Here is a 26,715-nt window from a genome sequence, read left to right as displayed (position 1 = left end):
CAAAGTCTAATAAGTGCATAAGGAAAACCCTTTTTTTGCCATGTAGAGTCTGAAGATGGAATTTCTGTTTTTCCAACATGTCTTGAACACAGCATAATGACCAGCATCCTCTTCCTCTCAGTCAGGGCAACCTACTGGTATCACACATCTCCATTATAACCGCGCTGCTTTCATTCCTTCCCGTCACCCCGCTCACTGCTCTTCCTCTGTTAGTACTGCTCTCAGGCAAACCCGTTTGAACTACAGAGGACTTCAGGAGCCAGAACTGATCCCAGTACAGTAAAAAGAAGGCTTGCCTCTACAGACCTGACTCGCTGTGTGGTGCAGGTTAATGGCAACCTACCAACATGCTGCGTTTCTTTATAGGACATTAGGGGAACCTTCAGTCATGCGATGTAGCATTATGTACTAAGCCCAGATTGGGTTGCTTTTGAAGTGTAAATATCTCTGAAACAAGGTTGTTATTGAGGAGTCAATACAGAGAGGGTCACTGTGTAGTTTGGGGGAAAGGAAAACCGCCTACTGAAACCTTCAGCTTGAAGAAAAAAATAAAAAAAAACTGCCTCCTGAGAGGCCTTTTTAAATAGACTGATTATTTCTTTTTATTAGTTGGACTATCCTCTTTATGTTGGGATGGGATTCTTTTGGGTGCCATTTCCTTAACTGTCATTCATTGAAAACCTGCTGCAGCCTCTTGTCCATTTGTAAAGGGTATTTGTGCAGGAACCTGCTAAACATGAAGGACACGGATCATTCAGAGCTCAACGGACTATTTTTTTATTTTTATTTTATTTTTTTTAACGTTTCTGCGTTTGTCCCTGTGTTTGGACTTTCCTGGCATTTCTGTTATTCTTAGTCTCCTTTTAAACTTAACTGTTTAGTTTAAAAACTAAGCATCTCTTTTTCTCCCAGGCTGTTTTAGAGTGCTAGCACTGCAAAGCGAAAGCTTATATTCTAATAACGAATTGGTTGGACATTAAACGTATTTTTTTTTTTATGAACTATGTTTATACACTATCATTGTTTATTTATTTAATTTTTTTGTGGTTAAAGTCCCCTTTCTTACTTTTTATTTTGTTTGAGTTTTATTTGACTTTGCTTTCTAAATGTTTCAATAAATTGGAGAAAGTGTCATAAGTTTAAAATCAAGTGAACATTATTTGAGAATTTTCTTTTTTCTACTTCTTTCTTTTTCCTTTTGAATAGGGAGAATACGCTATAAAAGTGGCTCAAACTTACACCCAAACAAAATGTACCTTCTTTTTTTTTTTTAAAACCAGTGCTAAAACTATAAGGAGCACCCTCCAGATGTTGAGTTTGACCATCCATGAACACAATGTCTTACATTTCTCAGTGATTAAAGTTAGAGTTCTCCCGGCTGAAGTGGATTAAACCGGTTAACAAGATCACAGAACAAAACCTTTTCAGGGTTTTATTTTACCTTGGGCAGGTGTTGTGTTATTTTGTACACTTGTCTGTGCATTTAACGGTCTAGCAGTGTAACCGTTCAGGAACAGAGGTTTTGTGGATTTAGAGGGAGAACAGTGGTCTGGATTTCTGGTACCAGATCAGTGTCACCAGCCTCTAATCTTTTTAAACTTTGACTTTGGAAGTTAACAAAGCTGACCCCGGATCAGAGGACACTGGTAAACCTGGCTGATTTTTCCTGCTGGACCCCGAAGCAGTGACCAAACCTCCCACAGGTTTGGACCTACCTAGACGCTGTGGCTGGCTTTAATGCCGATTGTGAATGTGCCTATCTGTATATACTGAAAGTGAGAGATTGTGAGGCTGATGCTATGTGTGTGGGCTGATCTGCTGATACGGTCATGTTAAATAAATGATTTCATTTTCTAACCAGACTCCTTTTATGATGCCGTTTTTGGTATGCCGTGCAGTAAAAACAATAACATACATTAAAGGGCCAGTTCACCAGAAATCATGTATTTTCTTACCTGTCCCTAGTGGGGTTGAGCTGTGAAGTTGGACTTTAATGTGCTGAGATTTTGAGATTGTCCGTAAACCTGTGCTGCTAACCCAATGTAATGGAGGTGACTCAAAGCACTACAAAAAATGTGGGACTTCATCCAAAGTACAGCGTAGTTTCAGTGAAAACGTTTGGCTTTGATATTTGAAGATATATCCAGAGTAACCAGGGCCCAGTTTTTCAAAAAATGTAATCTGGATCAAATTGGTACATATTTGGAAATCTCATGTTTTGCTATCCAGGATCACCTGATCCATCTTACTTTTATGCCAGTTTTTTAAAGGAACATTGGTTTGTTACCAAATTTCAGGATTACCAAATCTTGTTTACCAGAGCCTTAAATGGAACCAACAACATAGCCTACTGGCTTAGCAAAGAACAGGTAGGCAAAAAATGCTTCACATATGCAGCAAATATGAAGAAATGTATATATATCATCAGTAAACATTGATTTTGTGCTCATTCACTTAAAAAAAAAAACGGATTTTATTTGGCTCGAAAAATCACAACTGAATCCACCCTTCTGATGGGATCAGGATAATTTTTTTTTTTTTTTTTTTTTGGATCAAATAGAGTTCAAAGTTTTGAAAAACCCAAAGGGCAGGTTTGATCCAGATCAAATGTAAAATCAGATTACGTGATCTGATCTTAGTTTGAAATCCCTCTTTTGCTTTTGAAAAACCTATTTCCAAGATTTGATCCAATCCGTGACCAGAAATCCCACTGGATTACTTTTGAAAAACTGGGCCCTGGACATTGTTAATGGCTGAGACAAATTTCTGCTGAGTTTTTTTTAAATGACATTTTTCTAAACAAAATTCCCTTCACCGCATTGTTTTGTTCAACAGCAGAAAGCCACAAATCAAAACCTCAGAACATAAAAGAAGAGAAATGTCTGAGATTTCAGTTAACTGGCCCTTAAATCTAAAGAACCAGGGTTGTGTGCAGCAGGTTGACGATGTAAATCCCCCAGAATGGCTGGAGAAAAGACCGGTTGGGACTTGTTAACGCACACTACACGGCCATAAGTATGTGGACACCTGAACGTTACACCCATTAGGACATCTCATTCCAGAACTACGGACATTAACATGCTGCTTTAACAGCCTTCACTCTTATTGTTTCAGTCTTTCCACTAGATTTTGGAACCTGGCTGCATTCCAGTTCATCTCAAAGGTGTTGGATCAGGGTCGAGGTCAGGTCTCTGTGCAGGACTGTCAAGTTCTTCCACACCAAACTGAGAAAGACTTATGGAGCTGGCTCTGTACTTGATGGCGTTGTCATGTTGAAACAGGAAGGCCTTCGCCAGTCGTGGAAAGTAAGGCTGAGTTCCAAATCGCATCATTTTTCTTTTCACTTTAGTATGTACTGCAGCTTCCCTTACCAAGTACGTGCTGTTGCGTGCACTACGCATACACCGGGGACATGCTGTACTACTACTTCATAACATTGCGCCTTAGAACTCCAGAACTTTGACCCTCTGGCTTGGAGCTAAATTCACAAGCTACCCAGCAGCATGTAAAGTCATTATAATGATCACATTAATACATTCATACATCAATCAACAATTGTAATCCATTAATATATATACTGTATATATATATATATATATATATATATATATATATATATATATTATTCTGAAATGAGCCATTCTGTATAATGAGTACTTTTACTTTTGTTACTTAAAGTATATTTTGATCTTAATCATTTTGTACTTTTACTTAAGTAAAGTTTGGAATGCAGGACTTTTATTTGAAACAGATTTCTACACTGTGGTATTACTACTTCAATTTACACAGTACTACTTTGTGTGCATGGGTGTCCAGATACTTTTGGTCCATGTAACATAATCACTCACGACACGAGGCAAAGCAGTACGTCATTCTTAATTTCCTTGATATTGAATATATCAATTTAAATAATTGTTCACGCATTATTTCTTCCATTATTTTTCCTAAAATGTCAAACTTTGTAAAAAGGCAGGTGTTAAAGGAACAATTATGGCCGTTGGTCAATGACCTTGTTATCTATTCTTATGTATAAGATTATAGAAACATTCTCTCAACAAAGATGAAAGTTACTACAGTGTGTTAACGTTGGCACGACATGGGGGCCTCTTCACTGTGTTCTGACCTTCCTCGCTATCATTTCCCCCTTATTTTCTTTCTATTTTTTTTGTCTTCTTCTTTACAAGGTGCCAGGCAGACATGACACCGAGGCAGTCAGTGTTATCTGGGAGGTGACGGACAGCAGGGCAGGAGGAGGGGCCGCGGCCTGTCGACACCCCCGGGGTCAGTGCAACAGGCGAGGGTCAGGGTCAAGAGACAGGAAGACGAGTTGGAAAGGTCAAAGAGGCCCGGACTCAGGAGGAGCTGAGTGGTTCTCAAAGTAAGTTCTGCAGAGTCCCCCTTGACTGTGGACACTGGTGGCATGTAACGAAATACATTTAGCAAGTACTGTACTTGAGTACATTTTTGAGTCAATTGCACTTTACGTGAGTATTTCCATTTTATGGTACTTTATACATCTATTTCACTACGTTTATCTGACAGCTTTAGTTACTTTTCAGATCGAGATTTCACAAACAAGACATGAGTTGATCAGTTATTAAAATATAATGCTTTGTTAAAGATTTTACAGTGCAAAAGTATTTAAAATTATCTTCACCTTAACCAGCCTTAACATTAAAGTCCAGTTCACATGTTAATGCATCAATAAAGTCCAGTAGTATAATGATACAACACTCATACAAATACTTACTTTTGATACTTTGAGTACATTTGGCTGATAACACCTTTGTAATTTTAAGTACATGATTTGAATACTTCTTTCACCACTGACTATGAAGTATTCCTGAAGGTCTCCACAGCTAATCTTTACTCAATGGAAATAACCAGATCAAAAAGATATGACCCATTTTCTTCATACATACACTGGAGAAGTTGCACAGAAATGTACGAAAACATTCATTTTGTGACATATTTTTTTGTCAGGTAGGTTTACTGTGAATTCCGCTTTGTTTATGAAGTTTGGTCCTTTTGGGACGTAACGAGCCGAATACAGGGAACAACGCAGCTCACTCATGACTGATTTGGCTGATGACTGAACTCATAACTGATAAGGTTGTTGTTATTCTACTTTTCTGTCTGCGAATCTCCTGGACAGATCAGAACAAACAATGCATTAGTCCCTCTCTCAATGCTTTCCAGCTTCTCTATGCTGTCTGTGGCTCCAAACTCATTGTTTCCTGCTGAAGACATTCAGCTTTAAAATGACTCACAGATATATAGTTTTTTGCTGTATTAAGTCTAGGCAGTATTTTCCTAAGGCAGCGGGTGACTGTAGTTCTAAGCAAATCTTACTCAGACAGGAGTAAACAGTACATTTGGTGGGGACTATTTTCAGCAGCGGATTAATATACATTTGCTGCTTTTGTGAGTATTTGGGCCGGCAGGACGGTGCATGTGGGAGTCAAAATAAACTACTGTGTGTGTGTGTGTGGTTATGATAATGAAGGAACATGTCGCCCAGTGTTTTTAGTAGTTTTTGGACATCAATGGAGCTCTGTGGTGCAGAGGAAAACTCATACTCACTGATAAATTCATTTTGGGATTTTGTCTTTTTTTATGGGATTTGTTGACAATACTAAAATACAGACTATCCCCCGTCTTTATCCTGTAGTGAAGGAAGACATTTCACAGAAGACAAAATATGGGGCTGACCAAAAATGAGGCTGCTTTTGTCTGAGCTTAAAAGGGCAATGTCCTCTCTCTCCCAGTGGGGGGCGCTACGCCCTCGCTGTGCACCCCTCCCTGGTGGGACAAGCTGAGTATTCCTGAGCTGCTGGTTTATCAGCCACCATCACCACCAGACGTGTTGTTAAACTAGAACACCCGTCATTAGCCGCAGGACGAGCTGCTGCTTTGTTCAGCTTCCGTGTCAGGGCCCACGTCTGACAAGAGGTTCATCTGCAGCCTGGCTGACGTGCGGTGGCCTCCCCTCTCCTCCCATAAGCCACTGCACACCCCCACCTCCTCCTCCCCAACCCCAGCCTCGCCCTGTCACCCTACACACACACAAAAGAAGCATTGCATGAAAACTCAAATCTTTTGGAGGCTTTAAGGAAAAAAAAAAAGAATTCCCTCTAGTTCACCTCACTTTTTTTGGTCTAGGTGGAACGGTAGAGGTACAAAACATGGTGACAAAACCCAATTTTTTGAAGAGGCAAGCTTTTTTCTTTCTGTGCTATCTGTCAGAGTTGGCCAGACTCCAGTAACTTGTCCCATTGATCTAAAGCTAAAACGGCCCTGTGTACCCTCACAGCCAGGCCCGCGAGGGGAGCGGGCTGGATGTAAAAACATTTTTTCACCCTCGTGGGTTTTTTTTTTGTTTGGGCTCAATCCCCAGCTCTTTCAGGGGGCATAAAGAAAACGCTGTGGTCAGCAGGGTCATGTGGGCGAGGCCCGGGGGGTAGACTATAGGTGGCGATTAAGGCCTCTAATGTGCAATGAATCCTCTTCGAATCACATGATATGAACTAATGTCACCATTTAATGATAAAACAACAGCGACTGGGAAGGGAAGAGCCAGTGTGTGTGTGTGTGTGTGTGTGTGTGTGTGTGTGTGTGTGAGAATGTCGATGTGTGTGTCGATGCAGTGTACAGCTGCACAGAGGACAAGAGGGCAGGAATGGATGACAACTGCATTTCTCAGTTCGTGTGCCTCAATGGCGCAGGACGGGAAAAGGTTTAGCTGGGACAGCCAGGATGTGGGTTAAAGTGCAACACAAATATGTTCCTTCCTTTCGTCCTCTTGGATGCTTTTATTTTGGCAAAATGCACCACAAATGTCCACAACAACTGTGTAACCCCCTACACACACACACACACACACACACACACACACACACACACACACACACACACACAGTTTAACCTTGGCTTTAACTGTTGGTGAGGAAGAGTGGGGGGCTTGGATTAAGTTAAATTTAGGACGGCCTGACCCTATATGGTGAGCCACAGCGAAGCAGTGAGTGCAACAATCCCTTCAGCGCAGTCACCAAACTCAAGTTTTTCCAAAACGCCCACCGGCTGACACATCAGCGACACACACACACACACACACACACACACACACACACACACACACACACTTTGAAGCCTGGATCACATTCCCTTCGCCAGAATCTTTGACAGCAGCTACTCTCCTCAGAAGTAATAAAGTTGCTCTACAAGTTGAAGAAAAGATTTTAAAACAGCTCTTACGGGTTTGTTGTTGACGTGAACCGTTGATGTGACCTTTGGCCTCTAAAGCACAGAGGCGTGTTGCAAAGCATTTCAAGTGACGACATCCAGTGATTGTATTGTCATTTTATCGATTCAAAACTGAAAGATGCTCCTCGTTAGGATGAGAAAAAAAAGGGTGATGCACAGTGTTCAAGCTGAAACAAAATCAAGGGTGGCTTTAGAAGGAGACAGAAATCCTGCACACTGTTGGTCACTTATCTTACAGTAAACTCACTTTATTTAGCTGCTTTATAGCATCTGTTGGTTGACCTTAATCACGTAAGACAGCACTTGCACCATATACAGTTTAATTAACATTGCCTGTGACGCCAGAAAAGCATCCTTCCAAATTAATGTTATTGAGCTCTTCCAGCTGGAAAAAAAACCTAGTAAATATATTCACTGGATTCACAGGATTTACAAACTACTGTCCTATGATAAAAGGAAATACATGTAATATATTACGTTGCTGCAAATGGTGTGCAAGAACTTTGTTGAAGCTATCATGAAAAACGTACGTTGTTGAAACCTAAATGTGATGGGGTTCCTATAGTCAAACAATCTGTTACCACGTTCCAAAATTGCCAAATTGAGTTAGTTTGACTGCAATATGGACTTGAGGACTGAGGGCAGTCTGTTTGCAGCTCTGTGGTGAGTGAGCTCGGGTCATGTAAGGTCAGTGTGGTTTAGAGTAAAGTGAGGAGATGCTGCCGCTTTTCGCAGTTTTGTAAATGTTTATTTGTGCTTTAGGCGACCTCTGGAAAGACAGGTGGAGATATCATTTAATTGTATTTATTTTCAGTTTGAGACCTTTAGTTGAGCACCTTTTATGAATGTACCCTGGTGCATTCAGGTGAAGCCAGCCAGGTGCATTGTGGGCACTGTGTCCATACCCTCGCCTCACCTGTAGGTGTCCCCGCAGAGCTGACCTCGCCTCACATAATTCTCTCATAATGCTCTTTCTCCCCGTGCGGCCCCCTCTCCTCTTTCTATGAACAGACAGTCAAAACAAGCCGCCCCTCACATGACCACACACTGTACAAATGCTGCAACATTACATCATTTATACTATTAACAACCACATGGTGTATGTAGGAAAGCCCTTTTTTTATTCAATTGATTAATTAATTCAAAATGTAAATGTGTTAATTGACTAGATTAGATGTTTTCTTTTAGTTGTTTGGACTTTTTAGGCTTTTTGTCAAGTCATGGTCAAACAAAAACCTTTCAAAGGGGTTCTCCTGTCCTGTGACACCAAATAATAAAACGATGATGTATTTTATTAGCTGCTGAGATTTTTGAAGTTTACAAGTCACTTTCAACAAAATGGAGGAGGGTCTGGCTGGACCACACAGCATTCCGGGATGGGAGTAAAACATGCTCTGGTTTATCGGCATTTCTTTAAAACAATCACAATCATCTTGGGTGGTGCTAAGCACCGGGCAGAGCAACGGTGCCGCTACAAAATAGCCTCAGGGAGGAACTAGTTTTGGTGGAACGTATATGTTCAAAAGTTGTTTAAAGCCCGAGACACACCAAGCCGATAATCGGCCGTTGGACAGTCTGGTGAGGTCAGTGACTCGAGTCTGTTCGGTGTGTTCCGTGCCGTCGTCCGTCCGAGGGGACGTCAGCCTTCATTTTGGCCGATTTGACATGTAGAATCGGCGAGGCGGGCACAGCCGGCAGTCGGACTCAAATGACCCATCTGATTGGTGGAGTGTTAACCCGGAAACGGGAAGCGGGATGAGCGTGACTAGAGTCTCTCAAAATCTTTTAACCTGACCTTTGTTGATCTGAGATGAAGACAGATTCAGCAACTGCACGGCCTATTTCTCACTTAAGCAATATGAGATCGTATTCTGAACGAGCCTCCATGACAGTCTGTCTTTGATTTTCCGGAGAAACCAGACCCACGTGACGCGTTCGTCCAATCAGCTTTTCATTTTTGGGCGACAATACGGATTAGCGCCGCCTGCTGTTATGGAGACGGATTACGTCTCGTCTCTTTGGTGTGTTCTGAGGCCCTTTTTGGACCAACTCGGGGAGCCTGATCAGTCCAACTGGCTTTTCTGCCGAGGGTCGGCTGTCTGGTCGGTGTGTCTGGCCCTTTAGTCGTGCAACAGAAAACTCAGATTGGACAGATAGTCTAGCTAGCTGTCAGGTTTTGAAACAATGTTAACATCATCATGCAGGGAAAATAATTTGAATTTGATTGAACTGGCAGAAATCTTAATATCTTTTGGTGGCTAAAAACATACTAAGGAAGTTAGAGTTGCTGCATGACCTTCAGTGTTTATGAAATCCTTGCGATGGCACTGGACTCCAATGAAAGAAAAAACCCTTATCTCTCTAAAAAAAAATAATATCACAATAACCTCGACTCTTCCACTGTGTTCTTAAAGGTGATTTTGAAAAAAGGAATTTATAGTTATTGTTTATCATTCTGACTATTTGTAATCATTTTTGTAAGGAACTTTGAGGTTGCATGATCTGATCTTTAAAAAATGCCGTCCAAAGTTTAACAGTCTGGTACCAAACTCCTAGAAAAGTTTCTGTCAAACAAACCAACATCTTTCCATGAGCCGGTGGTCAGGCCTCCTAGAAACAAATTCATCACACTCCTGAAATACATAAAGAGGGCCTGAGGTATTTGTGCTGTGGGCTGAGTGTGAATTTGTGAGGTGATTAAAGGCTAAATATAGCCTCCTGTCTGCTCTGAGCTGAAGACTGGTGACTCAGTGAGCAAACCTCTTTCTGTAGTAGTTGCTTTTCCACCACAGGGCCAAGTGGGGCTTTACAGGGGCCACAGGATTCAAAAGGAATTAAAAAAAAACACACCACCGAAACCACTATCATGACCTTGTGACTTAATGTCTTTACTTGCTTAATGGTTCGACATGTTATATTGTTTTATCGTTGTATTTTTTGTGATGAATGTATGGAGATTCACACAAAGTAAATGTAGACACGTCTTCAGGGATAAAATAATTTCAATGAAAAAAATGTATTCTAAATTTAATCTGTAAAAACCCAACTCCAAACTCAGAATCTCTGAAGACTTTCTGTTTTCAAATTAAAATTTAGATGAAAATAATCTATCCAGGAAAAGCTTCAGATTTTGTAGTCCAGTTTAAAAAGTGAATGCAATGCTGTTAAACCCAAAGAACAGGTGTCAGACGTGAACGCAGTCTAACAATTACAGTTCATATTTTAAATGAGTCTAATGCTGTCATCTGGGGTGGGGGGGCATTGGAATGTGGAAGTATAGTATTTTGATCAGATTCATTTCCATTGATTGGTGTTTAGTAAATAACCGCAAAGAAGAACGTCACTACTGGCAGGGACAGGTCTGCACCATTTTGTGACCTCCGAACTTTTTGACCTCACCGTCAGTCAGCTTTCTAACCAGACCAGTGTGTTGCCCTCTGAAAAACACCAAATTCAAATGACCAGGACCAGCCATCAGGTGCAGAACAAAAAATACATTTTACTTAAATAAATAAATAAATCATTGCCAATAATGAAGAAAATGAATTAAAAAATGTCACTGAAAATTGAGCACGGTTTGGCCCTGCAGTGGAAACAAGTCTACTGACTGAGTGACGGGCTGAGGCCTCCATCAGTGGTGCCAACAGATCAGCTATCTCCCATCACTCAATGTTGTTAGACTCAATGCCAAATATCCAGTGCCAAGTAATCCTTCCAAAGCCTTATGCTGTTTTATCTCATTATCTAACTTATTATATAGACATGTAGTTACTGTTCATCTGGGTAGCTTTTATTTCATTACAGTCAAGGATAAAGACAAAAAAGACAACTTAAATTTGAGACTAATGAACTGTTTAATGGATGAAAACATAACATGTTTAGATTTGAGATAGGATAGCACATCCTGGAATTATCTTTGATCGACATTGAAGGACAATTAATGACTTCCTCAGCATTTAGACAGTGAAAAAGACTCAAACAGCCTAATTTAAACCTGCCTTAATAATATTTATATATATTGACGTCAAATAAAATGTTATATGAAAGCCTGAAAATGCTTTTAGTGCCACAATCATGGAGACCAACTCACCAAACACTTTTCAACAAAAACAGCTTTTCTGAGCTTTTTAGCCTGTTTTAGCTCATTGTTTAGGTTTTACAGCTCAGAAATGTATGGTGACATAAGATACAATGTGAAGTTGTCTGCTTTAGAGCTGTTTTTTTTGGATTTTTTTCTTTCTCGTGCTCACAAGAAACCAATGTGAATACCAATCAGAATGCTGTCCAGGAGGAGGTATTCATTTTCCTAAAAACGCAACGTTAGCGGTACTTCGTTAACATCATTTTGCTAGCCTTAGATTGGTTTCTCATGAGCACGATATACTGACGAGATGCTCACAAGAAATGTAGCTCCTGCTCACCAGAAAGATTCTCATCCCAAAAAGTAATAAATGTATTGCTTTACAGTGACCCAAAAGTGTAACATGCAGTCAGTCCACTGATATCTCTTTGTATGTATACTTGCTTTGCTGTTGCCCACCATGCCCAAAGATCAAAATGAACTTTCCCAGCAGCTGTAAATTTCACCCACCTCTAACATGTATTGCACAGTGTTGTAAGTTATTAGAGGGTGCAGACTAAGACTTGGTTATAGATGTTTGAATCTCTGATGCAAGACTGACACTCCCGTCTTATTTCAATTATCTCTGGATGTGGTTATAAAGTGGGCCTGTGTGTGTGTGTGTGTGTGTGTGTGTGTGTGTGTGTTTCTAGCTCAGCGTTACATTCTGATATTGGCTGTTGGAATGCAGAGCAAGGGAGTGAGCGGTGGGGAGGTTGGAGGTCAAAGAGTCTACAGAGAGAGTAATGCCAAAGACACATCAGACAAGCTTTCCTGATGCTGATGTGGGCAGCAAACAGGAAGCCAGCAGTTCTAATGATCAAGATTACATGCGGCCAAAATTAGATTAAGACGAGATTATGTGACTGGGAATAATGTATGAAAACAAAACTGAGCTTAGAACTACAAGTTATTAATCAAATATTCTTTATCTTCACATGCACAGGAAATGAGAAACAAAGTTGTAACTCATTATCTTGTGTAGGCTCATACATAAAATGCTAAATGTCAAATTAAATGTAATTAAAAAGTAAAGTCACAACGTCCTCATATGCAAAGTGCAACTCAACAGTGGTGGAAAGTAAATATGTAGGCCTACATTTACTTAAGTACTGTACTTAAGTACAATTTTGAGGTACTTGAGTACTTTACATGAGTAGTTTTCTGCTACTTTATTCTTCTACTCCACTGCATCTCAGAGGCAAATATTGGGGATCATTGAAATGACACGATGTTCGGACATTTTCCATTTTAGCTGAGGCCTTTTTTTAACGTGAATTTTACCACACTATTAAATCTTAACAAACTTTAATGTTTTTGCTTAGGGCAAGTCAACGACAAGGACTTTAGGAATCTGGACCCAAGTCTTCAGTCTACAGCTCTGTGTTGATGTATGTGGGATCGATGAATTTCACTAAGCAAAAGTGAAAGCAAGAACAACAAATATGGTACAAAAAATTTATTTAGTAACAGTTTTGTAAACATTTGAGGTAAATGAACATTTACATCAACTTGTTCTTACAAAAGAATCATTCATACACAAGGCACTTCTCTTGTTTAAGACAGCATTGAAAACAGGTTGCTGTTCTGAGCATTGTGAGATGGTTCCTATACTCCCTGACGAGCCAGAGATATCATGCTCTGCATGAAACGTAAGAGGAGAGAGTTTTGGAGGAGTCACGCAGACGATGGGTTTTGAACACAACATCCTGCCAGGGCATCTTATGCGGGGTTAGGGAAGGGCCAGCTACCCAGCTAACATTCTCTCAACAGGGGAGTCTTCTGATATGACGTCTAACCAGAGTCTCGACCAGTCTGTGAGAACATACTGAGTGAACACAGAAAAATACCCCATTTTCTCTCTCTCGCTGTTTTTTCTTTTTTTAAATCTTCAAACTCAACATTATCTGAGCTTGAGAAAAGCTATTTTCTGGGAAGAGCCACTGCGTTTTAGTTTTAAGACATTTTTTCCTTTGTGGATCATAGAGACTGGCAGTTTTCTCATCACGCATACTCTCTCTCTCTCTCTCTTTCTCTCTCTCTCTTACACTCTCTCTCTCTCTACTACCACTACCAATATTAGCATTGTAGAACAGCAATTTTTCTTTCCTAAATGTGCAAATCTTTATCAACTACCAAAATGTAAACTTTAGGGATCAAAAACAAATGCAGATAACACAGATTATTATTTTGTTTTTGTCATTTTGAACAAGAAACATGGATTGGGAAAGGCTGTTTTTAACTATGTTTTGTGTGGGTGTTTATTCTCCTCTTTGTGTTTCTGTTTGCACCAAAATGTCATTTAAGCAACTTAAGTAAACTACAGTATGAGACATTATACCAATATGGGTACAGATACTCTTACACCATACAGTATCATCATTTTTTAACCCCCACCCCCCTGAAAATAAAAATAAACAGCTGGTACCACTTTGCTCTTACTCCAGTGTATTAACCTGCACATTAACTGCTGGAAAAGTATTGTTCCTATAAAATACTGTGCACAAACATTAGTACTTAATCATGCTGTTATGCCCTGTGAGTGCAATATGTCCAATGCAGATGATTGAGTTTTCACACAGTCTTACTTTGTACTTTCAACTTTGCCCCAGAGGTGAACTCACAGAATAATATAGTGGTTGGTTGCTGTAAAGCTAAAAAAAAAAAAAAAAAAAAGAAAAAGAAGGGGGTTTTGAAAGTGAGTGCCTGGGTTGTGAACGAACCAAACAGCACAGTAACACAACAGAGACAGAGGACTGCGGCTGCTCGTAAATTCAGTTAAAAGTTTGGGTTTCTAAAGATCTCTAAGTATCAAGATGAACACAACAAAATAGAAGCCGTCAAGGTAGACTGCACCGTGGCGTTTTGATACTCGCAACGCCAAGTCATGTTGTCTATTTTGATTAAATCGTAGCTGTTTCGCAATCACAAACTGACTACTACAAGTATGCAATTTGAGTAAAATTCAATTTAAAAAAAATAGCACTTTTAAGAATAAAACCAATGACGAAGCATGTGAAATGTGTGATGGCGGAAATCACTCCCAAAGTTGCTCTTAATCTTGAGATGTGATGAAGTTTGATTGTACGTTTGAGGGCAAAAATATCTGCCAAAAATCTAACTAAAGGAAATAGCAGTTTAAAGTCTGACCAAAGGAGCTTTGGGAGGTTGTCTGACTGAACACAGGGAATATGTTTTTTCTTTATATCAGACGGTGGCTTCCATGTATTTGCTTTAAGATTATTTGACGGTGGCTTCCATGTATTTGCTTTAAGATTATTTGAAGGCAATATCTTGTCATTTGTGCATTTAATGGAAAGCATTTTTGTTGACTGAAGGCGACGCTGACAGACGCAGGCGCAAGGGACCCTGCTCCTATTTTCCTCTTTTGTAAACTAACTGCATTGGTCGGAACATTTAGATCTCTATGTTATTGACAATGTGCTCGTAGGGATCCAGGTGCATTCTGGGCATCACAGTGATGACTTCTACCAGCAGTTTTGACCCATATCCTGTCTGTTTATTTTTAGGACTCTGGGAGTATCACATGAGTCCATTCCATCTTAATTAAAATATGCATTGTCTCTGTGCAAGAAGCGCTGCAATGGATCATGGGTAAAACCAAGCTAGCCAGCTTTGCCATGAAAATTGATCAGTGAATCGGTGAGTTGTAGGGCTGCACATGCTGGCATGCACAACTACAAGGAAGACAATACATGTAATGTTTGTTGATGAAATTTCTTCATGGATGAATTATGTTTAACGTAAAAGGTGTTTGTTTCGTAACATTCAGGAAGTGCTGCAACAAAAGGCCTTCCAGGTCAAAGGACAAACGCTGGAACAAGCTGTTGACACGTAGTGCAACACGCAGTGCACGTTTGCGCTGCCAATTTGACTGTGAAACCAGATAGAACTGATGAACAAGATATATGAGTGAATCATCTGGCTACACATCAAATAACTGATCCGTACAACAATGCCAGCTACCTGTGCTTCCTCCAGATAAAAAAAAAAAATATTCAGTCATAGTTTTGACAAATGATGATTTTCATTTGTAATGGTTAGTCCTTTAGCCTCAACAAAAAGAAGAAAATAGAGGAACACCATGAGATCTTCCCCCCCAAACCAAACACGTTGGTGAGAAGTGTCCATTTTGATGCAAAATTATGACATTACAATGTCGTTCTCTCCATCTGTCACTGTGCGCAGAGCCTTCTGACTTCATAGCACTGCATGATCAAATTGTTTGTGCATAAATTATAAAAAAAAAAAAAAAAAAATAAAACCTGCCTCAAATACTCTGCAACTCACCGATTGCACTAAATCAACAACTGCTGATGATCAAGTCATTTCACATTTGCCTAAACCTTTTCTGTTATTCTGATTTCCTGTCTCTTATCATCTTGCCTTCTTTTGTTTTTTGATTTTTTTTGCGGGGTTTTTTGTGTTAGTTTTTTTTTTGTTGCTCTATGCATGTGTGAGATCGTTTTGTCTGAGAATCACTGTGTTTTGGGGGGTGGGGTCTGGGGGAAGCGGGGTGTTGGTCAGGGAGGGTTTAGGGACATGAAAGGGCTGAAGAAATTTAGACAGCCAGGTCGCTCGGCCTGGCCCTGATGCTGCTGCTCTTGCTGGCCCGACTGAGCCGCCGAGGGTCTGTGCTGACCGTTACCGGGGGCTCGTGCATCTCCACAGTGGTGGTGGTGACGTGGCCTTCTTCCTGCTCGCTCCTCCCTCCACTCCAGCTGCCTGCGTTGGATGCAGTGCCATGGCTGCTTCTGCTGCTGCTGCTGCTGCTGCTGAAGGCGGCAGTGGCAGTTGAATTGGTGATGTTGGTGTTACTGGTGGTGTTGCTGGTTGGAGGGAGCGGTGCAGCATCGACGGGTTGCTGCTGCTGCTGCTGCTCCTTGTTGGTGCTGGTGGAGGAAGAGGAGGAGGGAGATGGGGAGGTGGCCTTCATCTCCCGAGTCTGCTGCTCGGTGGCCAAGTTGGCCCAGTTCTGCTGCGTGGCCAGCCTGTGGTTGTTGTTGTTGCTTATGTAGTAGTGAGAAGAGGGGGAGGGCTGACGGAGGGACTCCTCCTGCCGGAGTTCGTCCATTTTGAACTCCGCTGCCGAGGGCACGGCTGCCGGCCCCACGGGCGGCAGGAACGCCCCGCTGCCCGCCTTCACATCTGTGTAGTTGGTAGGGTAGCTGAGGCTGGATGGGGCAGTTCTGGAGGCCGAGGCCAAACACTCAGGCTCTGCAATGTTGACACGCCGCAGCGACTCGTGGTCGGGGGCAAACTCATTTGTCATGCCCTGTTTAACTTTCTTCCATCCAAGGTGATAGATCTCTAACAAATTCAGCAAAAGAGACACGCAAGCCACCACAAGCATAAATATAATAAAAATAGTCTTTTCAGTGGGCCTCGATATGAAGCAGTCAACGGTGTTGGGGCAGGGCCAACGTGCACACTTGTACAGGGGCCTCAGCTGGAAGCCATAGAGTAAATACTGGCCCAAAATGAATCCCACTTCAAACAGAGTCTTGAAAATAATGTTGAACACATAGGTCCGCAGCAATGCGCCTCTGATACGGATTTTGCCATGCTCGTCCCTGATTGGCGGCTTCTCCTTCTTGCCGCCTCCTCCTCCTCCTCCTCCAACTTCTCCACCATTTTTATAAAGGAGTTCTTTCTCCTCTTGGAACCTGTTTGCTTTGCGCAACTCCTCCTCCTTCTCTTTCCGCTTCTCCTCCATGCGGACGATGTGTAGCACATGGCCCAGGTAGATGAGAGTCGGCGTGGACACGAAGATGATCTGCAGCACCCAGAAGCGGATGTGCGAGATGGGGAAGGCCTCGTCGTAGCAGACGTTCTCGCAACCGGGCTGCTGCGTGTTACAGGTGAAGTCGGACTGCTCGTCTCCCCAGACTTCTTCAGCCGCAGCCCCCAGCACCAGGATCCTGAAGATGAAGAGGACAGTCAGCCAGACTTTGCCGATGACCGTTGAGTGCTCCTGAGCGTTCTCCAACAGCCGCCCCAGAAAGCTCCAGTCGCCCATGCTTCAAGATTTCTAGCCTATGGAGAAAGTACAGGCTGGAGTAGACAAAGAAAGGAGGAAATGGCAAAACAAAAACAGAAGAAACGGACAGAAAGAAATGTGTATGAAGTTGTACTCAAAGTTAGTTTGAACATGTATCACGTAATGACATGCCTTACCCCGAGGTCAAACACATACGAACACACAAGGAGACAGGGTCAAGGACATGGAGGAGAGTAGAGGTGTCGACTAGACTTCGACATATTTCTCTTTTTTCATAACGCTTAGCAGAACAAGGTCTTTATCGAAAACTGCCACGTAGGCGTCGGATATTGATAACAAATCGAAACACAGCATTCGCTTCAACACTGATGCTTTTTAGAAGCTGGTATACTGTACAGGCCACCTGTTTGACTGAACCCTGGTTCACTCTCCCTTTCTCTCTCTCTCTCTCCCTCTCTCTCTCTCTCTCTCTCTCTCTCTCTCTCTCACCTGCTCGCTCCACTGCCCAGCAGGCATGTGCTGAGATCAACATTATAATGTTCGAAAACAGCATTTAGCAGAGATGGGGCTCTGGTGTGGCACATGCGCGCGGGTGCGTGCGTGCACACACACACACACACACACACACACACACACACACACACACACACACACACACGCACACGCCACCCTCCCTTCCTCTCTCGCACTGTCAACTGTAACACTAAAGCCACAGGGATCAGATGGAAACGTTTAACTGTAATAAGGAAAGATAATAATATAATAACAGTGTGAACAATTCTGATTTAAAAGATAAGCTGGTTTTAAGTTACAAACAAAGACTTTAAAACTTTATATTCATTATCAATTCAATTCAATTCAATTTCAATTTTTTGGGGGGATTACTCAAATTATATAGTTTTTAAAATGTCATAAAAATCTGAGTTGATGTCTTGAAATAGCTTGATTTGTTCAAACAATCCTAAATATATACAACAAATTATATAAACAGAGAAGATAAGATAAAAGCTGGATAAATGACTTAATTTATCAATTATATATAACAGTTGTATAATAATTTTCTGTTGATTGACTAATCTTATTAGCACTGCATCTCTGCATCTGTTATTTAATGAACAGATGTAATACTAAGTTTATAACTGCCATTTAAACAGGCTTTTCAAACTACATTTAGTTTAAGTAAAACTGATTTATTTTTATAGCTATCTTCTGCCCTCTTATGGGATAAACGGGTGATAAATGTGTTTTGAGCATGGTAGAGCTTGTTGCTATTCTTCACATCTTTTAGACAGTATTATGCAAATGAAACACTAGTTATACAACTAATTCAAGAAACAGAGCAAGGAGAAACTTACTAAAATATTCTTGTATTAAAGGTAATAAATCCATCGACTAGGGTTCACAATATGTATGACACCTGGAAGAGAAAAAACATTAGTCAAACAATAATGAATTTCCTTTCTTCCTTTGAGACTTTGAATGAAGTTAGTTGATCAAAACTAGTGAATCAAACACATAAAAACTCATGTGCATGCTTTGGTCAATAATTCAAATGTATCCAGATTATAGCAATAACACTTTTGGTTGTTTTAAAAAAAAAAAGTTTAGGACCAGCTGAAAATCAAAAATAGAATAATTTTCTGAACAAACAAAAGTTAGCATCTGAAATACCTGATATAAATAAAGGTAATATGTAGTATAATAAGTGGTGTAAGTATTGGGGATACGGCAGCAATTAAACCCAGAGAGAGTCAGAATGTCTTGTATCATTTGACCTTGTGATGACTTCATTATTAATGGCAAACTTTGAATAGGCCTACATGTCTCTCAGTTGTACAGGTATTTGTGGCATTTCTGTCGGCTGGTGATGAATGTAACAGACAGAGCCAGGTTCAAATACAAAGCCATACCTGCCAGGCTGACAATACAGACTGTGCCAGAGTCCCCAGACTCCCTTTAAGCTTTGTCAGGCTTTTTCTTTTTTTTTTTTTTTTCTTCCTCTTCTTGTTTAGTAAAACTGAAGCAACTCTTAATTACCTGATGGCATTCTTCATTTACTTGATCTCACTTTACTCCCAGTTAAGCACAGGAAAGCATTCACAGCAGTGTTTATCCGTCATACCTTTAGACCGGAGATGTCATACTTAAACACGAAAAGCAAATCCATCTGCCATCATTGGTGCCATCATTTGAGTGCGTTGAAAAGCGTGTAGACCTCCCGCGGCTGCAGCGACCCTCCCTCTGTCTCCCTGATCCCAAACCCGCAACCTGTCGCCTCTCTGTCAACCCAACAAACTTCTTTCTTTCTTTTTTCTTTTTTTTTTTTAAATGCTGCCTCTCAAACTCATTCATGCACAAACGTCTTCAGTCTGCCTGGGACGCTGTCTGTCCCGGGCCCCGTTAACTAGCGCAAGGCAAAGTTTTCCTTTTGTTGTTGTTAGTTTTTGGAGGCGGCTTGGAGTCGGAGATGGGGCTCGGTTAAACGGAGCTGCCTCCCGTTTCCAGCCATGTCTGGACTGTCACATTGTGTGACCATGCATGAGTGAATCCACAGAGTCATCAGCCTGTCCGGTGTCACACCACGCCCCTGCCAACCTCCCCAAAACCTGTCAGAAATGTGCGCAAAAGTTGTGTTGGCGAAAACGTGCCCCAAAACTTATCCAAAAACCTGTACATGCTCTGAACTTCTCCAAAGTATCCCGTGAAAACCACTAGAAAACCGTCCCAGAAGTCTGCCCCAATCCCCTTAAACTCCAGCATTAGTCCATTTAAAAAATAGTAATAGCTACTATAATTTAAGAGAAAAAGACCATTGATTGGTCATAGGTTGGATATGATATGGATCCCCCCTGGGTCTGAAATAAAGAATAAAGAAAGAACATATAGGGTCACTATTAAACTCAGGCTGACCATATAGACACACTGAACTCTCTGTCCAAATAAAACCTTACATTGAGAGATTCATGAAAACCTGATATATGCTGATCTTTGTGAGAAAAAAAAGACAATTTGCGCATAATACATATTCTCTGAGCAGACTAATATTTTAGGGCATCACCCAGAAAAAAAGAACAGAAGAAAAAACCTCCACCCTCCCACCCACCCAATGAGTAGCTGCAGGGAGGCATGGCATTATATGAGGCAATGAGTGTGAAACACTAACAGACATACTGTATCTACACAAAACAAAACAAAAAACACAGTTTTGTTTTTACTGATTTATGAAAAAAAGGTCTCACAAAGCAAAAGGACTTCAAGGATCAAAGTGCGGGTGTGATAAAAACATCTCAGGTACAAAACACAAGTACAACAAATGTAATATCTTCATTTCTTGCTCAGAAAGCTATTTGTTCATTAGTATGTTGTTTGCTGTTAAAAGCATCCTAAAACTAGATTGTGGAAGAAATCTGAATAGAAAAATGTTTAAAAAGAATCTTGGGACTGGAATGATCAGGCTCGTCCCTTAAAAACACATAGTTGCTATGATAAATGTTGCATCAAAATGTAATTCGGCTGTTACAGAAAGCAAGAGGTCAAAGGTCAATACAGAGCAGATATACAAAACAATCACAAATGTTCTTAAATCTGCATACAGATTACTTTGTCTGCAAAGATGCATGACTTTGGATCTTTGGTCAACAATATTGTGGCCCACTTAAAAAATGTCAGTTTACTTCATGCTGTAACTCCACAGAACGGCATCAGTTATGTAATGTAAATATATGACTTCAAGATTTTCTATTTAGAGTTTACTGTCTAAACTGCCTCAACATACCCTTTTTCAATCTCTCCTAATCACTGTTCTCTGTTCACAGAAGCTGATTTATTATTTTTAACAACACAGATGTAACTAATCCAACTCAGTTATTCCTGGATGGGAGGGAGGACAAAAACATTTTCAAATTGAGATTGGCCCGTAGTTCCTAACGTTAAGAGGGCGAGCAGTGATTACTGTGGTGGCTAAAATAAGGCACATGCTGAAAGCTGATACAGCCAGCTGGGGTCAGTACACACTGCAACAACAACACAAGTCCAAATAACATACCAGGTCTGGGCTGAACAGGACAGCTTCTGGACGATGTTTCAAAAAGCAGGATTAAGAGCATTGATGTAACTTGAACGTTTAGGAATCGGCTGATGATAATAACAAAGGTCCTTCAGAAGCAAAACCATAAAACGTTTTGTAGTTGTCTGTCTAACTTGACAATCCTGCTTTTTGAAATAAACTCTTTTAGGGTAAAAACGTCTTTACAAAATGTTACAAAATGCAAAAATATTGAGTCAAATATTCACTGATTCTTATCTAGAAAATACTAAAAGTCTGACAGATTTGGTATTTTTCTAGTCAAGCATCTTGACTGGAATCAAAAATAATGTTCTGTATGTTTCAACACCACTCAGTATTTCTGAATTAATATTTCTACAAAATCATATTCGTCTGCCTCTTTTTTTTTAGACTTTGAGAACCAAAGCAATATGATTAGTTGGGGAGATTTCTAGCACTTGCTGACCGCAGAATAAAAACATATTGCTTAAAACACATTTTACACACCAAACATACATATTTTTGCCACATTCCCAACACTTCAAATACTTTCAGTTCAAGTAAAAGACAAAAGACATTGTGATTTGATTGAACAGCAAAGAGCATCACGTCTTCTAAACCACTGTGGTGTGGTAGGTAAGATTCCATTATGTTATATTAAAGTCTATCAGCATAATCTTGTGCAACACACTTCTCAGTAAATATAAACACAAACATGAAAAACTCTAGCATCATTTATAGAAAGTTATTCAACTGTGGATTTTTAAACTTAACTTCATGCTACAGTCACTTGATTCAACACAGCAGGATCATAAAAACTCATCTGCTTTTATCAATAACTGTAAAACACATTTAAAATCAACCACATTTAAAGTCAAATCTCAGCTCTTGTAAAGTAGTCACTAAAAAACGTAATGACAAAGGCACTTTTTTTTGCTTCACTTTTCACGATTTAATTTGTTCTCCTTGCTCTTCTTCAACACCAAACAAATCCTTCAGGCTTAGAGGAAGGTGTTTGTGCTCCTAGAGGTTCCACCTGAAACCAATAGATGTCAGTGTAGACTCATTCTTCTCTGGTTCACGGCATTCAGGCAACCTCAAACTGTGACCAAAAAATGAAAACCCTCGATCTAACCCTATTGACCATCCACTGTGTGAAAAGTAAGGTAACAATTATTATTATTATATTATATATAATATGGATGAGCCACAGATACAAAAACACTATTTTGTATGAAAATCGCTACCTGAAACAGACTCTTAGTAACACTCACTGGTGGGAATTCTACCAGATGTAAAATGATCCATAGCCTACTTTAAATTATTATAATTTTTTTTTTTGTACAAGGACAGGGTGTTCTCGTGAACCATTTACATATAGCTGCGAAAAGTAATGCACTGTAAAAGACCAAAAACACAACGCTTTCAAGCGGGGGAGGAGTTCGTGTCCCGGGGAAGACCAAGACTTTCACCCAGGAAACACTTGTCATGTCCCGGGAGTAGCCTACCAATTAAGGGGGCCGGTGTTTTAATCCAAACCACAATTTTTCTAATTTTAACTAGTTGTTTTGGTGCCGAAACCTAACTGTTGAAGTTGCATGATGATCAACTTTTGTCGGCTAAACTCAACTGCAACGTCGACACTGCAATGTTGAAAAGACCAGCACTTCATGGTGACTGGTACCCGGCTGACCCTTTTTCGGCTAAATCTAACTGGAAAAACCTCTGAATTTAACTTGTCATTTAACCATTTGTCAGATAAACGGCTGGAGGTCGCTTAATTTTGTAGGCTATAGCCTATATCATATGAATTGGTCATAATGCCTTGACCAGGGGAAAACATCTGAGTGCGTTTAGGGGCAAATTTGAGGCAGAGGCATGTAACAAACTATAGAGCAAATATGCATATGATATATAAAGCCTATACAGGGATTTCCCTTCACACGAGCATAGCAGGTCAGCCACCCGACACTGCTGTCTAGCTAAATTAGGCCTAATCTCTGTTGGCTATTTGAATTTCCCACAATCCCAAAATCTGATACAAACTGTGACTATTATAGGTGCTTGGATATTTACAGTTTATGCTTTTCCTTCTTCTCGAAGAACACCCGACAACATGATGGCTGTCCTTCAACACATCTTGTTGCTGGTCGAATCTGTGGTGGAAGACAACAGCATCTCGTTCTTCTTGTTATCCCGGGTCACGCTGTCTGCGTGGCTGTAAGAGAGGTTCCTCTTGTTTGACCTGGAGGAGCACCTGACGAGCGCCTTGGAGATGAGGTAGCACAGCTCGGCCACGTTCAGTACCATGCAGATGGCCGATGAGGACACCATGAATATGGTGAAGACGGTCTTCTCGGTTGGCCTGGAGATGAAGCAGTCCACCTTGTTGGGGCAAGGCCACTGCTCGCACTTCACCAGCCGGGGCATCTGGAAGCCGTCGTAGACAAAGTACAGTGCGTACATGAAGCCACCTTCAAAGATGAGGCGGAAGAACAGGCTGCAGGTGTAGGTCCACCACAGTGGGCCTGTGATCGGCAGGCGCCTCCTCTTCAGCGTCTTCAGGTCATTCTCCGTCATCTTCTCGTTGCCGTTGGAGGCCAGCATGACCCTCTTATCCCCACGATTCCTGTAGGCGACGTGCATGGCCACCAGCAGGGCCGGCGTGGATACAAAGATCAGCTGCAGGCACCACAAGCGGATGTGCGACACGGGAAAGAAGTGGTCATAGCAGACGTTTTTGCAGCCGGGCTGCTGCGTGTTGCATGTGAAGTCAGACTGCTCGTCCCCCCAGACGCTCTCGGCGGCCAGAACCAGTATAGTGATGCGGAAGATGAAAAGGACGGAAAGCCAAATTTTTCCTAGACTCGTGGAGTGTTTGTTGACGCCGCCCAGCTGAGAATAGAGCGCAGCCCAACTCATCGTGGCTCAGACAACCTGTAGAGGGAAGGAATTCAGCAGAAGGTTAACAGCCTAGAAAACCTAAAATGCCTTGTGTTGATAAAGAACAAGTGAGCATTTGTCACAGAACCTCTAACTGTCTGAAGGTACAGTTGTTGGCCTACAGCTGATAGATAGATAGATAGATAGATAGATAGATAGATAGATAGATAGATAGATAGATAGATAGATGCGGCACTACCGGGTCAAAAAGGTCAGTGTGACCAACTTTATTAAGCCCAGTGCGTTCATTTTATAGCAGCCAGCTATAAAACATGGAAAATTTAGCATTTGTCATTAGTGCACTTTTGCACCCAAGTCAGCAAGTGCAGGGGAATTTCCCTACTGACCCTGTTATACCACACAGAGACGTCAACATGTTCTACTCTGTATCACCACTGCTAATATTATTTGTTCATTATGAACACGATTATCACTTTAAATTGTGTTGCATTGTGATGCAGCCTACTTTCAAATGAGCTTTACTTTTTTTCTTTTTTTTTCTTTCACCCGTTTGTACTTCATGGCAGTGATTTATTTTAAAGTACATCCAGAGGTGAAATTGCTAAAGTAGTGGTAAGAAAGGAAGGTGATGTGGTGTTTTAGGCAGGATTAAATCGCAAAAGAGGAGGGGCAGCGTCTTTGGTTTCCATTAACCCTGTCTCTTTTCCTTATCTTGAACAATATTGTCTTCTAATCTTTTGTTATTGTCATACTGATGTGCAAGACAACACAACGAAATATCGATGGAACTCCCTAATGAGTAAAACAATGTAAACAAAAATCGAAATAAGAGCAGTAGGCCTACTCTCCGCGTTTGATTATTAAAAGGCAATTTGCGCACAATGAATGGGATTTTACTTTCAATAAATGTAGCCTACAATACAATCTTTAGAAAGAAAAGTGTAAAATACGCCCATTATTTGCGAATCAGATATACATAACGCTATATAAGGACCGACATTATAACTAATGTTGTTATTATTATTAATAGTATAAGCAGTAGTAGTAGCCTATTGTTGTTGTTGCTCTTTGTTTTCATCTGTTTATTTAAGATTATTTAAAAAAAGAAAAAGGGCAAAGTGCAACGAGTTCACAAACCTAAACCAATAACTCACCTGTCACTTTGGGGGTTATACAAAAATCAATCAATAAGTTTCCATAAAGAGAAAATCAATTAATCCTTAATTATTTTTGGGATGCGAAAAAAGTTTTTCCTTGCGCTCCAGCAGAATCAGAGTTTAGCTCGTTTGGGGACGTTTGTCTCGCCCCGTTTTCCAGCTGAGTGTGAGACGCACCTGAGTCTTCAGAGGGTTTTCATCGTCCCTCCTGTAGACAGGGAGGGGAGGGGACGGTAGGGGAGGGGAGGGGTGCGGCCAGCCAGACACCCAAGAGACACCAAGGCCTACTTTCTCTTTTTGTGTTGTGCATGATGACAAGACAGTTTCATAAACAGCAGATACACGTTTTAAACTGTATGCATATTCCTAAGAAAAATTAAACATCTCATTGGGTTAAACCGCAGTGGTGGAGCATAAGAGCTACAGTTTTTAAATGTAGGTAAAGTCAGTGGTGGAAGAAGTACTCAGATCTTTTATGAGTAAAAGTAGCAGCATCCACAGGATATAAATACTCTGTTACAAGTAAAAGTAAAATATTTTACAATTTCACTTAATTCAAGTACAAAAGTATTGCCATCAACTTATTCTTAAAGTACCAAGAGTAAAAGTACTCATTAGCAGAATGGCCCATTTCAGATTCATAAATATTATACCATGTTCTGTGTCAGGGGTCTGCAACCTGCAGCTCCAGAGCCCCTCTCCACTGGCTCCCTATAGCTTTGACAAAAAAATTATATGGAAATAAATACATATACATTTTCATTTATCATTGTTGAAGGCCTAAAGTGATTCTTACATAAGCAATTTACATAACCGTCAAAGAAAGGTTAATAAAAACCATACATCACCATAATTAATGAATGCTCATTATAAACTATTAGCAATGTTGATTTGTTGATAGGCTAATTTAGACTTAATAGGTTACCTTCATTATAAGGCTCAAATATGTTTTGCGGCTCCAGACAGAAATATATTGGCAGAGAATGGATGTTTTGATAATAAAGGTTGCTGACCCCTATATATAATATATATATAATTCTGATTGGCTGTAGGGTGTTCATTAAAAAGTGATATAGGACACCTACTAAAGGTGTTACGGTGAAACTGACTGTTTAACATTCTAAATTAATGCACAAAATTAAATTAAATCGGAATATGTTATTTCCAACACGGTTCGGACGCTTCTGGCCTCCCTGTCGTCCAT

The 26,715-nt window shown here is 40.7% G+C and overlaps 2 protein-coding genes across 4 annotated transcripts; both read right to left on the bottom strand.

Moving 5' to 3' along the window:
• Positions 1-12,866: 12,866 nt before the first annotated feature.
• On the bottom strand, positions 12,867-19,942 carry gja3 (gap junction protein, alpha 3). Of its 3 annotated transcripts, none has more exons than XM_028591860.1 (3): positions 19,443-19,942; positions 18,761-18,822; positions 12,867-17,458 (listed from the first exon to the last, which is right to left on the bottom strand). In XM_028591860.1, the coding sequence occupies exon 3, from the start codon at positions 17,421-17,423 to the stop codon at positions 15,966-15,968; it is 1,458 nt and encodes a 485-aa protein (XP_028447661.1). In that variant the 5' UTR covers positions 17,424-17,458; positions 18,761-18,822; positions 19,443-19,942; the 3' UTR covers positions 12,867-15,965. The 3 variants fall into 3 exon arrangements, with proteins under 3 accessions (XP_028447661.1, XP_028447662.1, XP_028447663.1); XM_028591861.1 differs by having other exon boundaries at positions 19,528-19,942; XM_028591862.1 differs by lacking the exon at positions 18,761-18,822 and having other exon boundaries at positions 19,528-19,942.
• A 1,415-nt stretch (positions 19,943-21,357) lies between these two features.
• On the bottom strand, positions 21,358-25,677 carry gjb8 (gap junction protein beta 8). The gene is made up of 2 exons (XM_028592153.1): positions 25,509-25,677; positions 21,358-24,387 (listed from the first exon to the last, which is right to left on the bottom strand). Exon 2 carries the CDS (start codon positions 24,370-24,372, stop codon positions 23,581-23,583), a length of 792 nt encoding a protein of 263 aa, XP_028447954.1. The 5' UTR covers positions 24,373-24,387; positions 25,509-25,677; the 3' UTR covers positions 21,358-23,580.
• Between the last annotated feature and the right edge of the window lie 1,038 nt (positions 25,678-26,715).

This window comes from Perca flavescens, chromosome 11, assembly GCF_004354835.1.
Source record: "Perca flavescens isolate YP-PL-M2 chromosome 11, PFLA_1.0, whole genome shotgun sequence".
Classification (NCBI taxonomy): Eukaryota; Metazoa; Chordata; class Actinopteri; order Perciformes; family Percidae; genus Perca; species Perca flavescens.
Note: the sequence above shows the minus strand (reverse complement) of the source record. Positions and strands in the feature narration are given on the sequence as shown.

What these genes read in the sequence shown, in the direction of transcription:
- gja3 (XM_028591860.1), bottom strand. Translation starts at nt 17,423, where the DNA reads ATGGGCGACTGGAGCTTTCTGGGGCGGCTGTTGGAGAACGCTCAGGAG.
- gjb8 (XM_028592153.1), bottom strand. Translation starts at nt 24,372, where the DNA reads ATGAGTTGGGCTGCGCTCTATTCTCAGCTGGGCGGCGTCAACAAACAC.